The sequence below is a fragment of the Magnolia sinica genome, chromosome 2 (genome assembly GCF_029962835.1).
Source record: "Magnolia sinica isolate HGM2019 chromosome 2, MsV1, whole genome shotgun sequence".
Lineage (NCBI taxonomy): Eukaryota > Viridiplantae > Streptophyta > Magnoliopsida > Magnoliales > Magnoliaceae > Magnolia > Magnolia sinica.
The window spans coordinates 51405757-51424000 of NC_080574.1; the positions used below are offsets into that span (position 1 = coordinate 51405757).

Here is an 18244-nt window from a genome sequence, read left to right on the forward strand (position 1 = left end):
TTGTAGGCTTCTTAAACCTTTATACAATTTCCTTGCAAGCTATAAGCATCATATTCCTTAATCTTTTTTCATTTCCTATAGTGATCCCCATGAATTGTTATAGTTCTTGAAATTCAGATAACCCATCAGATAAACCATAGCGGGCTAGAACCATACTTACAATTTACACTTACTAATGCCCATGGCCCGTTCGTGCTTCTCATTGCATTTGGGTAGTGGTGCTTGCTAATCCATTGTGGCATAAATATACTAGTGTTCTCAACACTTTATGTTTATTTAATCTTTCATCTCCCAATTACTATCAGTGATTCATATTTTTGCATATGGAAAATATCCTTATAGCTAATGACAAGGACTTGTTTGTGGAACAGGTAGAACTTATCGATTTCGTGTACACAATGATGGTGTATCAACTAGCTAGTTTTTTGGTAGTGCTAGTTTGAACTTCAGAATCCATAACTATAACATGCTTCTTGTATCAACTAGTTTGAACTTCGAACTTATTATGTCTGTGTTAATCATGTGTTACTTTTTGTTCCATATCTGAAGTTATCACGAAGATCGTACTTTTTTAACCATTATGCATAATTACATAGAAGTATACAAAAAAAATTCTTAAAATATTAGCACCGCTTTGGGAATAAGAGTGGCTTGACTATTGGGATTATCTATCTGTTTTGGTAAGCAGGGGGACCGGCACCCTCTAGTCCATACTCCATGCTTCAAATAGGTAAAGAGATTGTGCAAATGTTTGAGCTCTACCTACATATTTTTAGTTAGATATACTTGGAAGTTTTTAGTCCTTTGAGCTCCTTCCTGCATTGGTGTTTTTTAGGAGATGGTGTTTCTCAGGGAGGCATATCAACATATGGGCCGCAGTACTGGTAAGGACCTTTGTTACCTCATGTTAGGCCTTTCGCAAACCTATATGGTGCAATTAATTATTTTATTATTATTTTTTAATTTATGAGAAACGCTAACGGTTTTTTTCGTCCTCCAAATCTATCGAAAATGCCGATAGTTTTAGCCGTAAAAAACGCCAACAACTAAAACTGTTGCCCTCAGCTGTCGGAAACATCGACGGTATTACCCGTCGTAGACGCCGACGACTAACATTGTCGCCCACAGCCGTCAGAAACACTGACAGTCTTAGCCGTTGTAGACACTGAAGGCTAAAATCGGTCAGTGAGCAACGCACACGCCCCTTTTCCAGACGATAGCTCATTGCAGACAATTTTTAGCCGTCGGCGTTGCCCCCTTCTTTTTTTTTTTGTAGTGCTATAGAAGGCTACCAACCTACCTTCCTGTGATAAAACTTCTTTAATTTCGACATATGAAGCGTCACACTCAACCTCAAACAACTTGTTGAAATTAGGAAGCACCAATACTAGTGTTGTGGACAAACGATGCTTGATCTCATGAAAGCTCTTGTCAGCTTCATCGGTCCATTAAAACGGTCCTTTTTTCATGCAATCTATAATAGGCGCGACTATTGTGTTAAAATATCACACGAATTGATGATAGAAGGTCGCCAACCCATAAAAACTCCTTACCTCATGACCTAATGGCTCGCACCTTTTCATCGTCCACATGGATGCCCATGGACGTTACAACAAATCCTAGGAACAACAGGTTATCCATTAAAAAGCTACACTTCTTCAAGTTAAGGTACAACTTGTTAATTTATAGGACTTGCAACACCTGCTTGAAATGTTTCCTGTGCTTCATCTCGTCCTGGCTATATATCAGTATATTATCAAAATATACTACCACAAATCGGCCAGTGAACGGTTTTAGAACTTGATTCATCAAACGAATAGAAGTACTCGATGCATTCGATAGACCAAAGGCATGACCAGCCACTCATACAACCCTTCCTTGGTCTTGAATGTCATTTTTGACTCATCACCGAGTTAGATACGAATCTGATGGTACCCGCTCCTTAGGTCTAGTTTAGAGAATACCTTGGCCCCTTCTAGCATATCGAGTATGTCATCCAACCGTGGTATTAGGAACCGATATTTGATGGTAATTTTGTTGATTTCTCGGTTGTCGACAACATGAGTCAGCTTTCATCTTTTTATTTTGTGTTAATAATGCTAGTACGGCACATAGGCCCATGCTCTTTCTCAAGAGACCCTTACGGATCAATTCCTCCACCTGTCCCTGAAGTATCTCACACTCCTTCGGACTCATCTGATAATTAGGGCAGTTGGGCAGGCTACCGCCAAGGACAAGATCTATGTAATGTTGGATGTCCCTCATGGGGGGCAATCCATCAAGTAAATCTTTAGGCCAAACTTCTTTGAATTTATTTAGTAATAGTTTTAAACTTGGAGGAATGTTTAAGGGTTTTGATTCCTCACCCTTTACCACTACGACATATATCTCGCCGGTTTCCTTAGATTCCTCCATGAAATCCTGAACAGTCAAGAGGGAACTCCCCTCCACTTTAAAGGCTTTAGGGCGGTTCTCTGGTGCCATAGGGGCAAGGATTATTTTTCGACTGTCATTGATGAATATGTAGACATTGTTATGTCCTCAATAGGTCACATCATGATCCAACTGTCAGGGTTGACCGAGTAATATATGGCATGCTTCCATGTCGACCACGTTACAAAATATTTGATCCTTATAATTTTTGCTAATTAAAAATGAGATAGTGTATTATTCAGGTACTTTGGTCTCATTTATCTTTTTTATCTAGCTAATTGAGTACGAGGAAGAATGTTTTGTCGTTGGTAGCTGCAAGTTGTCCACTATCACTCTTGAGACGATGTTCTCACTAATACTACTATTTATGATCACATCACAGACATTTCCGTTGACAGTGCACTACGTACGGAATATATTGTGTTGTTGTTGATGTAATTTCTTCCGTGGGGTATACAGTAATTGCCACACAACTAGATATTCGCCACGATCCTCGCCTGTCAATTCATCACTATCTATTATTTCCTCAGTGGCTTGTTCTTATTCATCAAAGCCAAAGTCTTTTTCTGCAGTCTCACATTCAGTGTCTCCTTCTTTTATGGTCAAGTGTGCTGCGGAACGTTAAGGACAGGTGTTTGATAAATGGCTTGGTTGGCCACAGCGGTAACAATTGTTCGACCTTGGCTGAACGTAAAGATTTGGAATTCTACTCGGGCCTATTATTGTGGGTGCTACACATTGAGGCCTAGATGAGTTGCTCCTTGTATCACGGTTTATGATTGCAAGAGGTTGAGGACGTTCTCCTACTGGTTCCTTTCCTCATGCCAGTACTGGATCTTACGCGAGACCCATTATAGGGGGTCGAGTTGAAGGATAATGCCAATTCGAAACTCTTGCAAGTTATGTTTTTGCCTTACCTGCCAACTGAACTGCTTCATCCACGGTCCCGACTGGGTGCATCTAAACTCGATCCTGAATTGTCGATCGTAACCCTCCTATAAATCATGTCATCTTCTATGACTCAGATTCTCACAGATCATTTTGTGTTGCCAACCACTGAATTTCTTAAGTGTAATCTGTGACAGTTCAATTTCCTTATTGACAATTCTGGTATTGCTAGAATAATATCTGCTTATAATCATTGCAGAGAAATCGTGATCGCAAAAGACGTCTTATCCGTGGCCATGATGAGATGGGCGCCTTGTTCTGGCGGGCTCGTGAGAGTTATAATTGCTCCCACCATGCAAAAGCATCAGATTTTAATTTAAACATTACTAATTTTACCTTTTTATAATCCAACACATCCATGTAATGAAAATATCTCTCTACTTCGGCTAGTCAATCAAGGAAATATTTTATACATAATAAACTATTAAAACTAGGAAGTTTAGCCTTACCTCGATAGTCTCTTTCCGCACGATTTAGATGATCACCTCCGTGGATTCATCATTGGGCAAAGCCTTCAATAAGAGGTCCTCGTCATTAGAACTTGAATCATCTAGTGTAGCCCTACGATTTGCCACTGGTAGTGCTCTACAAAAATCAGGGTTTTGTCGTACAGCAACCACGGGCGGTGGAGCAACCATAGGCAGTGGAGCATCGCCTTGGGCTCAAGGTGGAAGTAGTGCATCTAGAAGACGGTCGAGGGTTGCCAGCAGCTCTTGCATGGTCAACTGACTCTCCCGATGGAACGCTTCCAATCTTCCCGCAAGATAATGAATCCTTGGATCACCATCCACAAGATTTTGGCTCATACCTTCGTTGTTTGCCATCGGCCTGAGAGAAATCCTCGCTCTGATACCAATGGATGCAGGGATGAACGTGATGAGGTCGATCACCATCTTCCTCAAGGATAACTACTCCGAATATATGGAGCTTCTCTGGATTCCTCATAAAGACTTCTCGAATCCACGAGGAAAGAGAGCAAGAAAATAAAAATAAATTCAAATAAATTTAAATTTTAATTGATGAATGAAATAAATGAGTTCACAACCCTTTAAATAGGGATACCAAACAATGGGAGAGAAATTAGAAGCAAACTACAACAAAAATTCCTAGAATTCGCAACTTACTATAAATAGTAAACTTACTATTTATAGACGATCATGATGTCTGGTAGTGCTCAAGGTTTTTAGCCAAAAATACTAAGTGTCCTATTTTGCTTCACTAGATTTTCTCCTAATTATTTTAAGCTCTTTTCGTGTTGGGCGCAACTCCTGAAGCCCAATGGATGAAGAGTTTTAATCAAACTAAAACTTACTATTTATAGTAAAAACATAATTAAAATAGGGAAATGACGGTCAATCTAGGGGTATTTCGCAAATCTAGCTAGCACAACCCGATGTAGTGGGTTGGGTGGCTAAAGTAGCTTGTTTTACCCCAAAATCACATATTTTACGCCTGATAACTCATTCCGGATTGCGAGATACGCCCGATCTAAGGTCTAATGGTCTGTATCACTTTTGTCGTCGACCGGGCCTTTTCTGATCCATCTTGGCCATGAAACTGTCCGTAACCCGCTCTACATCAATAAGAAGGTTCGAAGGCTTCCCTGATCGCTCATCTTGGTAATATTTTACTAGAGGATGGATTCTTGCGAGATGTTACGTTCGCTCCAAGAAATCATGCCACCTCAGCGGGGCCATTAACAAACCAAACATGTCCACTGCTTCCATGAATGAGATACAACAATTCGTAATCAGATGGAGAATATGGTAGATGGAAGGTTATGATCAACTGTAGAAATTTTCATTTGGAAGGGGAAAATCATGGTGGAAATCGGTTTGGTTAAAGACACAATTGAGGAGATGAGGTTTAGATAGAGAGAGGGAGAGCACAAGAGAGAGGGGGGAGGAAAATGGGGTTTTGATAGGGAAAGCACAAGAGAGAGGAATAACGCACGGAAAAAAACTACCTCCAAATTTAAGTGCTCATTTAGCTTTTTTTACATCTTAAACGGTTAAAGTGTCATGCCCTGAATTCCAGCACCTATGCATATCCAACCCCAATTCCATACTCGAAGGCATGACTTTCGGTTTTGTATGTTTACATTTCATAATCCACACATATATTGACAAAATGATTCTTATTCATAAAATATAATCGTCCAAAAATTAAATAATCAAACATTTATTTAGAGAAGAATAAAATATCAATGTTCCGACTATTCAAGATTATTACCAAATACATGTCATCGTCATACTATCATACTATACTTAATGTTCATTACAACTTATTTAGAAAGTGTTAAAGAACTGAAAAATAAATCTAAATATAAAAACAAATCTCTTTAAGCTCCTCCATGAGATCCCGATCCTGAAATTTTAAAATCCCAACAGGGTAAGCTACGAAGTCCAGTGAGTAATCTCAACACAGGTTTAAAAAATAACCTTATATAATCTGAATAAAATTTGTACTAAAATATACAATACCTATTTAGGTAAAGTAACGGATAAGAAGATTGATAAATAAGATTTTTCAATGTAAATTTAAAGAAAATGAATTAATAAAATCAACATATGCTATACTACATAATAACAAGTGCGGTTTATTCTTTTTAACACCAGGGCTAGTTTATTCTGATTGGCCAACACCCACGCCAATACAACACCTAGCCTGACAATAGGAACCTCTTGTGCGACATGCTCACCCAATCGAAAGGAACTTGGTGAGGGACCCATTTGTATGTTAACTGGTTAGACTACTACCCTACCGAACCTGACAGTAGAATCCTTTTACAATCCTAACATGCTCACCCACTCAAAGGGTACAATAGAGGTTCCAAGAGGTACCATTTGGGTTTCTAAGACTTTCAACCCAATGGTCTTTACCGCCCCCACCTATTTATGCTATAGGAATTTTCAACCCAAAGGACTTGATCGTCTAACTTATTTTCTAGCGTTTTATAATTATTTCAATTATGCATAATTTTAATATTGCATGAACCAAATATTTTTTAAAATCTTCAATGGCTTACTATTCTTTGATTAACCTATATTGCATGATTTACATAATTCATCAAACTAAAAACAAACTTTCCGATCATTAAAAATTGTCCATACATGAGTAAAGTTCTACAAAAAATAAATAAAAATACAACGTAATCTATTAGATCTTGATTAAAGTACTACATAAAAAAAATAAATATGCAACGTGATTTATTAGATCTTAGAATCTAGAAAATTACATATAAACTCGAGATTTTTGCAATAATATTAACAAAACAAAATCTTTAAAAAAAAAAAGAAATTTTAAGGTAGGATTAACAATAAGACAATGTTAAAGTCAAATTGAAGAATATTAAAATAATGACAACTGAGGTAATAAAAAATTAAACGGCATTTTAATAGCATGATAAGTAATTACAACAAATTATAAAAAAATAAAAAAATAAAAAAAACTAAGATGGCATAAATTAAATTATATGAAAAAATGAATAAAAAAATACATATATAATTTTTTTCATAAACATCAAGTGAGAGAAACTCGCTTTAAAAAAAAATAATAAAAATAAAAATAAAAATAAATTAAAAATTAAAAAAAAATTAAAAAAAATTAAAACTCCCCTTTCTCTCTCTTCCTTTTTCTCTTTCCTCTTTTTTTATTTTATTTTATTTCTCTCTTCCTTTTCTTTATTTCTTCTTTCTTTCTCTTACTTTTATCTTTTCCTTGCTTTCTCACGTGAGCAACAAAGGTATTAATATTTTTTCTTCTCTTCTCTCTCCTCTCTCTCTCTATTAATATCTCTCACGTTAACAACGAGGGAACACTCTCTCTCTCTCTCTCTCTCTCTCTCTCTCTCTCTCTCTCTCTCTCTCTCTCTCTCTCTCTCTCTCCTCACTTCCTTTAAATAAATAAAAAAATTAAAAAAAAAATTCTATTTCATTCCATCTGTGTAAGAAATGTACAGAAGACGGATGCCCAGCCTACCCTCCTGGAAATAAAACTCAGGGGGAGCCCAACAAAAAACCAAAGACTATACATAAAAACAACTTACAATAATCTAAGCTATCTGATTGCACCCAAACCAACTTTGTCAAGGAAAATGACGTCCCTGGCGACTTGGGGGAGATCCTTGACTTTTGTGAACATGGAGTTTGATTGGAGATCACTTCCCAAAGATGCCCAAATGCCAAGCATTCCCTTCCCTAGGAATGGATTGAAACTCAAAGATGCCCGAACATATTATCAATCCTCTTCAACCAGGGGCTCCAAAACCAAGATGGCTGAGAACTGCCATTTAGCATATCTACCACAAATTTTGAGTCCGTTTCCACCTCCACCTTAGCTCAAAAGATTGGCATAGAGAAAGCCCGTCCCAAACCGCCCCTAATTCTGCTCTATTATTTGATCCCTCACTTCCTCACCTCACCTCACTTCATGTTTCACACTACACTCACAATCTAGTTATTTATACTTCTTTTTTTCCACATGTGCAATGAATGTAAGAAACAATGTTTCTTACCTCTGTTTTCACTTTCTTTCATCATGTTTTTCTCTTGCAATTTTTTAATGTGGATTATCTAGCGTGCACACGTGCACCATGCATCTTATGTGTCCCGCATGAGTGTGCCACATGTGTGTGCATGCCACACGTGCACCATGCATCTCATGTGTGCTGCATGCATGTGCCACACATGTGATAAGTGTGTGTATGTAGCATGTGTGAGAGGTGTACATGCATGAAATGGGTGTACATATTTGATGCATGAATTAACCTATGGTTGTGATGTATTCAATGATGCATAAATATATGATGTAGATGAATGAACGGATTGATGTATACATAGATGGACAGATGGATGTATGGATAGATGGATGGATAAATGTATGGTTAAATGAGTTTATGTGTGATCGGGGGATAGACTTCATAATGTACCTATGGATTAGTGGTGAGATGGATGGGTAGAATTGTAAGTGGTCACATGACCAGCGAGATAGATGGTCAGTTTAGATGGATGGACAAGTATTTCGATGATTTCAGCATATGGACGGTTTGATGGTTGTATCGTTGGAAGGATGGTTAAATGTATGGTTGGATTTATTAGTTAATGAATAGTTGGATTGGATGTTCAAATCAATGGTTGAGAATGGACCAATTGATCTTGTAGATCAACAGTCATATCAGACTAATTGGGTATATTGATCAGTGGTTAAAATTAGATGGTGAATATTAATTTTGGTTATTACATTAAGACGTTTCCAAAAATTTGGAAAAGCATTAAGCCATTCCTAAACCAAACACTCCCGCTGTTCCCAACTTACGATCTTGGTGTAGTGGCACGATGGATTTCATAGTAACACCACTGTATGGCCCACCCAAGCATGCCATCCCTTTTTGTAAAGTTACATGAAAATAGCTGTTATATTTATTAGCATTAAATACTCTTGAATTTAACATTAAATACTCCCTAATTTCTAAGTTAGTTGGATCGTACAACTTGTTATGTGTAGAATTTATCTAGATGCTCACACACATATGCATCAGGTGGGCCAATAAGGATGATGGCAAGTCTTATGATGGTTTCAACGGTGGTCCTCACTGTCCTCACTGCTTTGCTTTGTGTGGTCCACTTAAGCTTTGGATCTTCCTCATTTTTGGGTTCATGCCCTAAAATAATCTGTAAAATAGGTTGGACGGCGTGGATAAAACATTTAATTCATGGCAGGGCCCAGAGATGTGCCAGGTCAACACAATACCGACCTCCCTTCTCTGTTCTATACTACGCAATCCAAGTCCGAGCTGAAGTGATATAGAATGTTTATGGACCATGCGGCAAAGATTTCCCTGATGGGTGATGGCACAGTCCAGAGGCTTTGAATGGTACCCAGCATATATATGCTCAAGGAAATAGTTCAGTGAAGGTCTATGTTAAAAGGAGGGGAGAAAAGATCTGATGGCTGAGATCATCCAGGGTATGAGATTTTGTAGAGAATCACATATTTCTTGTGTGGTCAAATGCATAGAACAAAAATCTTCCGTAAACTATTTTTTAAAAATGCGATAGGATTGTATGGTGGGATGGAAATACGCATATGTGGATCCTACGGATGCTATTGGTTTGAGAAAACAGTCAGTAGAGAGTTGGCAACGTACTGGTAAATCAGGGTCCACAGCATGTGCTTACAGCTTTGTTAATGTTGTGTTGCGAGGCATGCACAAACCCATGTAATAGGTGGGCCACAAAAGGGCTCAGGTTGTAAGTATCATTTGAGTTGGTTGAGAAGTCACCTCAATCTATTTTTCTCTCAAACATGATAAGGTGCCATAGTTTGTTATTTATTTATTTATTTTTATATAACCAAATATGTACAAACCGGACTTTCAGGTGGGCTCCACAAAAACATTGGAAGATGTTAGTAAAAGACAAATGAAGGAAGATGATTACGAGGAAAGATGCCGAACCATGGTCTGTACCATACATGACGTGGAGTGTATGATACATGGATCTCCATAGGAAACTTGTGCTGAACGGATGGTTGTTATGGGGAAAAAATGAATTTAGAACAACGAAAGAAAATTAAAATTGATTGCGTTCAACACTAAAAATCAAAGGTTAAGATCATCAACTAAGCATGAATATGAAAATTTAGCTTATTTATGGTAGTAACTTCAGTATGGACAGTTCAAATAACCAGACCATCTCAACATGTGGGCCGTAGTGGACGGTGGTGTAAGCTGGATCCCGTATGAGACACCGGGAAAGGAAACTCATAAATCATTATCATCATGTTGGTGAAATGCTTTAAAACTGACCAAGATTATTCAAGAAACAATAGCGCAGTAGATTTAGAAATAGATTTCATTCCAAGTGAATGGCCCAAAAAAGAATCCCTACAACATGTGTGCGGTTACTATGGTCCCCACCTTCATTAGGTGATTGTTGAATAAAATCCAAACATGCCCACATGAGAAAGCACATGGTCATGTATCCTCTGTGGCTAAACATAGAGAAAGCTACACTTCAATGCCGTGTTTACTCTTCCTTGCATATATATGGCTAAGTGCTTCATTGCTTTCTACACAGCACAAACACATTCACTGCAATCTTAAGTAGTCCATATCTTCAACCATGATCAACCCCAGGAAGCTTTTGGAGATGGCAAGGAAGGGGCAAAAGGTAGCTGGCCTAGGGAGGAGAAGAACGTCATTTTTGAAAAATGACGGTGCTGCAAATTCAAGTGGGTGCACCACATCGTTAGCTGATAAGGGGCATTTCGTGGTGTACAGCATTGATGGAATGCGATTCACAGTTCCCTTGGCATGTCTTGGTAGTCTCATCTTTGTAGAGCTCTTTAAAATGTCTGAAGATGAGTTCGGATTACCACGTTGTGGGCCTATCATATTGCCGTGCACTGCAGTTCTCCTGGAGTACGTTGTCTCATTAATACAGAGAAGTGTGTGTAAAGATGTAGAGAAAGCATTGCTGGCTTCCATAGCCACTGTTCGGTGCTCAAGATCCTGCTCGCAACATGAAGGACTAGCCAAACAACAGATAGTTGTCCATGGCTTCTAAAATGGAAGCTGCATGAGTGCTAGGCCAAATTGTAGCCTGTTTCAATTTTAACATTATTGTATATAATCCACAATTTTGACTCAATTCTTCTTTTGATTTTGAAAATTCCATGCAAGAGAGTGACCAACGCGTGATTTCCATTTTCTTTTTAATACTAAATGAAGTGTAATGATCACATATATATGTAAGCTCCCATAGCTTGAACTGTATGGGGCCCACAGCGATGTATTTGTGCCATCCAACTCGTTGGTCCACCGGATGCCCTCTCTCCGAACCCAATGCTGGCCCAAAGCCCAAATCGAGACCTATCCAAAATTCAGGTAGGCCACACCACGTGGAACAACGTGGAGCAATGGGTCCCACTCATGTAGGCCGCACCACCTTAGAAACTTGCAGATCTTGTGTGGGGCCCACTCATGTTGTTTCTATGCCATCCAATCTGGTTATCAGAAGCGCCACCATGAAGAGACACCTGAAAATTAAGCCATTCCATAATTCAAGAAGACCACATAATGTGAAGTTTGTAGCAGTGATTTTACATTGTTACCTTCGGTGTGGCCCTCTTTAGTTATGGATCTGCCTAATTTGGTTGCGGTGAAAATGAAGTAGAGAACTTGTGCCAAGCAATTACATCATCATCTTTTACAAAGTAAGAAGAACTGTTTTGTGTAGGATGCCCTAGATTTTGCCAATCTATTGTGCAGGTAAGTTTTGTTTGGGCTTCACAAAGGTCATTTTCGGTTCCATCGAAAAATAGGTGGTTTCTCAAGTTGCATGCTGTCAATATTTGCAAGTTTCAGTTCGGTTAAAAAGTGTACTCGGTTTGGTTCGGTCTGACTGAAGGTCCCATTCAATCCGACTGAACGAGTTACGCAGATTAGCACAAATAAGGGTATTTAAGTTCGATCGCGATTAGGGCTTATTAATACATGTGTTTTCTCTCTATGGGCAAAGGTTTACAAGGTGAGAGGGGTTTTAAACACTATTAAGGGTTTGGGAAGGAATTTTCTCAAAGGACTAGGGTTTTTCTAAGGTTGCATGTCGCAAGGAGAGATTGGGTGCTTCTATAATCGAAAAGAGTGGTGTGAAATCTAAGATTTTGATTATAGTTAATCTCTGTCACTTTATACTGTGATTCTTTTCCGCAAGGATTTTCCACGTAAATATGTGTGTTTTTGTGATTTCTTTGATAATTAGTCATATGTCGCAAACTGAGATAAGTTTTTTAACATATATTATAATTGATTTATAGGTAGAGGAGTTACTTGAGCCAACCAACCCTGTTGCGCTGAGTTGCCCAAGCTAGATTTGTGAAATTCAATGAGATTGATTGTTAAAATTCCCATTTAGTTTCATTTTGACTATAAATTGTAAGTTTTAATTCTAGTATAACTTTTGATCCTTTGAGTTGTAGAAGTCGTGACCAACGTGAAAAGGACTTGAAAATTTTAAGAGAATAAAGTGGTTGGGCTAAATTAGACACTAATTTTTTGCCAAAAACCATGAAGTCTAATAGGAATAGAGGTCATCTATAAATAGTAAGTTTAGTATTTATAGTAACTCATGTTTTTAGGGTGTTCGGGTTCTATTTTTAAAGAGCTGTAATTTCGTTTTTTATCATTTATCATTCTGAATTTATTAGGAATTATTTCTTATTTTATTCCTCATGGGTTCGAGGAAGTTGTGTGAGGAGTTCATAGAGCTCACTCAGAGTAGTTATCCCTAGAGGAAGATGGTGATCGAGCTCATCACGTTCCTCCCCACACGTCGGTGACGTTTGTGTTTTCCCTTCATCCAGGTCTATATAACTTATCAAAAGGTTGGACGGCAAATAAACATTATAGTGAGCTCTAAGTTTTTAATGGTAGGCATTCAATCACCACCCTTTCATGTGGTGTGGTCCACCCGAGATTTTGATCTACTTCATTTTTTGGTCTACTTCTATCATAGCGGCCCATTTTAATGGTTATTCCTCCCTACATGTAGAACACTCCGTACGTTCAGCATGTTGAATGGGCACAACCATTGGGCCGATAAAAAATAAATAAAACAAGAAAAGATCTGACAACAGGACTACTTTAAATGGCTTTTTTTTTTTCCAAAACAACCTATGGATATGCATATAAATGTGCAGCTTGAAGCATATTTGTACAGTAAGTGGTTGGCTTTGCCCTGTTAAATGGCTTAACAAGTGATATTAACCGTTTATTATGTGGGACCAATCTTTTCTAGCCAATCCTTCTCAAAAGTAACTTTACTCTAATGCTCCTAACCATTCAATTATAAAAAGGAAATGGACCGTTTAGATTGTTTATAATAAAGAAGTATCAATCGGTGTTCTGGACCATCCATCGTGTACAACCCACATTTAATTGCAAATTGCTTTCAAAATATCACATTCATTGGCTTCTACGTACAAGCCGAGAAATAGTTAAGAAAATGGATGACTCATACTGACTATAATTGAGAAACTCTGCTCATTGATCTGACTGTTGATCATTTGGGCCCATCTTCAGTTTAGAAATTATCTTAGAACTTAATTTGATTGGATGATCCTAACCATCAATGGCTAGGAAAATGAATGGAATATTCATTATAATAGAGTTCCAATCATTGATTTGGACTGTCCATGACACATGGTCCACCTTATGTTGCCACTTTCGTGATGAAGGGCTGAGAGTGGTGAGGGAACAGATTGCAAGAGAGGTGTCCGGAGGTAGTTATCAGTATAATGACTTAAGATAATTAGGTTAATCAAATTCTCCAACTTATGAAAATAACACATTTTGAAAGGAATTATGTGTTCAAATATAATCATAACGAGGGTCCTAATACGGTTTCTTAGAATAATAAATTATGCTTAAAAACGATTGTATTATTTAAAATATATTATGTAGTACTTCATAATGAGCCATCCAAAATGGTCCTAAATGTGTAACAAAACCTATATTTTATTATAATTAGTATATTTATCTAACTAATAAATTTTGAGCTTAAAATGCGACACGAACTAAAGACACATGTACCATTCTGTCAATGTAATTTAAGTGGAATATGCAGCACAATAGTTTGATTGAATCAAAATTGTATGGATCATATATGCACATGAAAATTCTGAAAGAGGCTACAATTTGGTGGAACTAGTCGTTTGGCTCCATCAAAAGCAATGAAGATCTATCTTTTGATTGGTCATTCCTTCGTGCCATACAGAAGATCTTGAGCACCGCTCGGGGCTTATGGAAACAAGCAAAGCCCTCTCTATATCTTGGGACACGCTTCTTTGGATTATCGAGACAATGTACTCCATGTAGATTGCGTCGCATGGGAATGTGATAGGCCCCTTACATGGTAACCCAAATATATCTTCAGACATTCTAAAGAGCTCTTTGAAGATGGTGCTGTTGAGATATGCCAAAGGGACTACAAAACGCCTTCGGTCTGTGCTATAGAAAACGAAGTGACCCTTATCGGCCACCGATGTGGTGCACCCACTTGAATCTGCTTCACCATCAGTTCCTGAAAATGAAATTCTTCTCCTGCCAACGGCAGCTACCTTCTGCCCCTTCCCCACCATCTCTATGAACTTCTTGGGGTTGAACATGGCTCAGTCTATAAGTTGCAAAAGATCTAGAGCTTAGATTGCAAAAGATGTCAATTGTGTTGTGTAGAAAATGAATGAAAGTGGTTAGTCATATATATGGAAAGAGCGGTTGGGACATACATTTAAGTAGCTTTCTCAGTTTGGGCTGTAAAGGACACAAGGCCATGTGCTGATTAGATAGGATTTTAAGTTTTGGGTGGTGGGTATGTTTCGCTTTTGTTGAGCAATCTATTCAACGGGATGGAGACATAGTTACCCATGCGTTTGTTCAACTTCTATAGCTTTCAGCTGGCCTCTCTTGATTACTGATTGTTGTCTGCATGCATGTGAGTGAATGTTTTCCATCCAGATTGTTCCCCAGGTTCATGCAACATGGCCTAAAATTCATACTGGCCTGACAATTTTCGGCATCCAATATGGGCTTTCCAATTCAGACCATCGACCATATTCCCTTCAATCAACCATTTCCTGGCCACCAGTTGGATTGTTGGGATCCTCGATTCGTTGTGATTTTTGGGCCAGGGGACCTCAAGCGAGCGAGATTACTTAACATTGATGCCACTTGTGGAAAGAATAGGAACTAGCTGGTGGGGGATGATCAGTTGAACGTTCTGAGTTGCATGGTGCCTACCTGTGACGTGTATGTAAAATTGAAACGTTTAACTTGGTGGACGTCGTCGTGGGTACCATACATTCCCTTGAATCTAAGGTGGGATACACCACAGCGAGAGAGTAAATCTTCTTTTGTAAGAGGTGGGATACACCACAGCGAGAGAGTAAATCTTATGGATGAATGATGTTCTACCAGATTTGAGGTGTCAAAGTTCTACATATTCAATTTGTGTTGTGAAAATTGAAGATGGATACAATATTAGTAAAGGCCCATGCCAAAATTGAATCTGAACAAAGGTTGCCCATGTTTGGCAAATGCAAGAATTGATTGGCATTGATGAGTTCTTATGCCTATGGCCCACGCATTTTCATGTTTTTCATGACTTGGGCGATTATCCTCATGTAGGCTTCCCTATCATTGCAAAGAAAAGGAGTTCTCATTTGAGCAAAAACTAAAGTAATTAAGTTGAATAAAGCGGTTTCCTGAAAAAAAAAAATAATAATAATAATAATAATTTAAAAAATAATAATAATAAATAAGTAAAAAAACTAAAGTAAGTTCGTTTTTGGATGATCCAGACCGCTGATCTGAAGGAGTGGATAAACCGTGCCGCAAATGTTTCCCCAATTGAAAATCCAATCTCCCAATCATCGCCTAGAAAGTAGACAGTCTAGGAATTAGTCAACAAAAGGTAATAAATGACTCAATGGAAAAATATCAAAGATTGAACAGCTTGTATATTTGCATGTGGTAGACTTTTGTGATATCAGCCATCTAAAGTGTCCCCCATTTATTTTATTTTATTTTATTTACTCTTTTTTTTAATGGTTTGGATAATCGAGCGATGGGCCATGCATGTACATACTGATGATCCGAGATACTATTCACTTCCTCCAGCTGAGGATCATAGAAACTATGCTTCTTCTTCTTCTTCTTTAAAAAAAATAAAATAAAATAAATAAATAAATAAATTCTTCTTCTTCTTCTTTTTTGAGATAAGGTTTGGTTCAGAGGATCAGATGGGGCCAGAATTGATTGGGGTGGAGTATGCACATCTTGGGTTTCTATGGACGCGTCATTTGATTTCAAAACAATGACAGAGAGTTGGAGAGGAATTTGCAATGAAGGGCCCAGTACATGTGGTGTAGCATTATTAATGCTGGGGGATGGCAAGCAAAACCACGTGATTTTTGGACCACTGAAGGATTCAGGTTGTGATTACATTTCGAGTCGGTTGAGAAGTCACCTTCTCTCGGATTTGCCTCTTTTACAACATGTGGGCCAGGTATGGCGCAAGTGTAGTACCTGTCCAGTTTAATACCTGATACGTGGCCATCACACCACGTGATATTAAATTAATTTCTTCTCAGGGCGGGCCCCCTTCTCAATGAAGCTTGCGAATGGGGCCTCAAATGTGACCGAACGTTGCACTACTGCACGAGAGTGTGGGTGCAACCCATGAAAAGGAAGAAACAAAAAAAGGTAAATTTTTCTTTTTCATTATATATATATATATATATATATATATATCAGTAAAATTTACAATTTCGGGTTGTCCATGAGGAAAAGTATACGGAGAGACCTATTGTAAATGAGAATAAACATAAAACCGAGACAACTAAATGATTGGCGCCCCGATGAGCAGACAGCACCACAGGGAGCCAAAATTTAGAACCGCAAATTAAGTGGCTCTCATAGATCCTACGCCCACCTTATCTAGGAAGATGAGGCCTGGACCTGAGGGGGAAGAGCTGCTATACTGTTAGAGAACAATGATGTTTGATTTCCACTACCTAGATGAGCCATGGCGTCCACAGGGGCGTTACCCTCCCTGAGAATGTGGGAGAATACCACCTGACCTCTGGACAACATACAGGCATGAATTTTGGAAAGCTAGGATCTCCATTTCCAGCCTGGAGATGCTACTCCTACCAAGAAATTGATTACACTACAGGAAATTGTACTTTTACTGATGAAAACTTTCGTCGCTAAATGATCTTTTTTCGTCGGTAATAAGTATTACCGACGAATTTTTTTCGTCGGCAAATTCGTCAATAAAAGACCGTGGGTAAAGGCTTTTACCGACGAAAAAAATGTTATTGTTGGTAAAGGCAAGACTTTTACCAACAAATTTTTTCATAGGTAAAAAATATTGAAGAAACTTTTCCCGACGAATGTTTTCGCAGGTAAAAATGTTGACAAAACTTTTCCCTATAAAAACTCAACTTTTTCATAAGACTTTTACCTACGAAATTGTTCATAGGTAAAAAATGTTGACGAAACTTTTCCTTGCAACAATTTTTGTAAGTAAAAACTGTTGACAAAACTTTTCCCTACAAATATTTGCATAGGTAAAAACTGTTGACGAAACTTTTCCCTACGAACATTTTCATAGGTAAAAACTGTGTAGAAAAAGTTGTTAAATCTTTTACCTACGAAAATTTTCGTAAGTAAAGAATGTAGATGAAACTTTTACCTACGAAATTTTTTGTAGGTAAAAATGTGGATGAACCTTTTCCCTACGAAATTTTTCGTTGGTAAAAAATGTGAATGAAACTTTTACCTGCGAAATATTTCGTCGGTAAAAGTATCTTTTTTTTTCAAACTTAAGGCAAAAATTCCTGATATACGCCTATTATAATATATTTCATCATATTCTTCCTGATATACACCTGTTATAATATATTTTATCATATTCACATCCACATCCATCCAAACACAAACCACATCCATACATACACAAACAATCTTATCTACATCACATTCAACCTCTAAAGACCCAACTCGTACCCGTCATCTAACTATATTGACACCGGTAACGCATGCCTCCTGCATTGATATACTTTGAATAATTTTTTGCCTATATCAATATGCCTTCCCATGCATACTTAGAGAGGCAAATGGATCAAGTGGTTGAGGGAAGTTCCAGATGATACCTATTAATATCCAGGTTGGGTCAGGTCCAATTCAAACTAATTTGGGTTGGTTTGAGATGTGTTTTCCTAGTCTCTAATTCTGTATTGAATATAGACTTCCGTTAAGCTCCTTATCTCATGTTTTCTTGAGGTAGGTTCTTAGGTT

General features: G+C 37.9%; 1 protein-coding gene across 1 annotated transcript; it reads right to left on the reverse strand.

Annotated features, from left to right (window-relative positions):
* Positions 1-14053: 14053 nt before the first annotated feature.
* Positions 14054-14603, reverse strand: LOC131237093 (auxin-responsive protein SAUR64-like). The gene has a single exon (XM_058234746.1). The coding sequence runs from the start codon at positions 14548-14550 to the stop codon at positions 14107-14109; it is 444 nt and encodes a 147-aa protein (XP_058090729.1). The 5' UTR covers positions 14551-14603; the 3' UTR covers positions 14054-14106.
* Positions 14604-18244: the final 3641 nt, after the last annotated feature.

What these genes read in the sequence shown, in the direction of transcription:
- LOC131237093 (XM_058234746.1), bottom strand. Translation starts at nt 14,550, where the DNA reads ATGTTCAACCCCAAGAAGTTCATAGAGATGGTGGGGAAGGGGCAGAAG.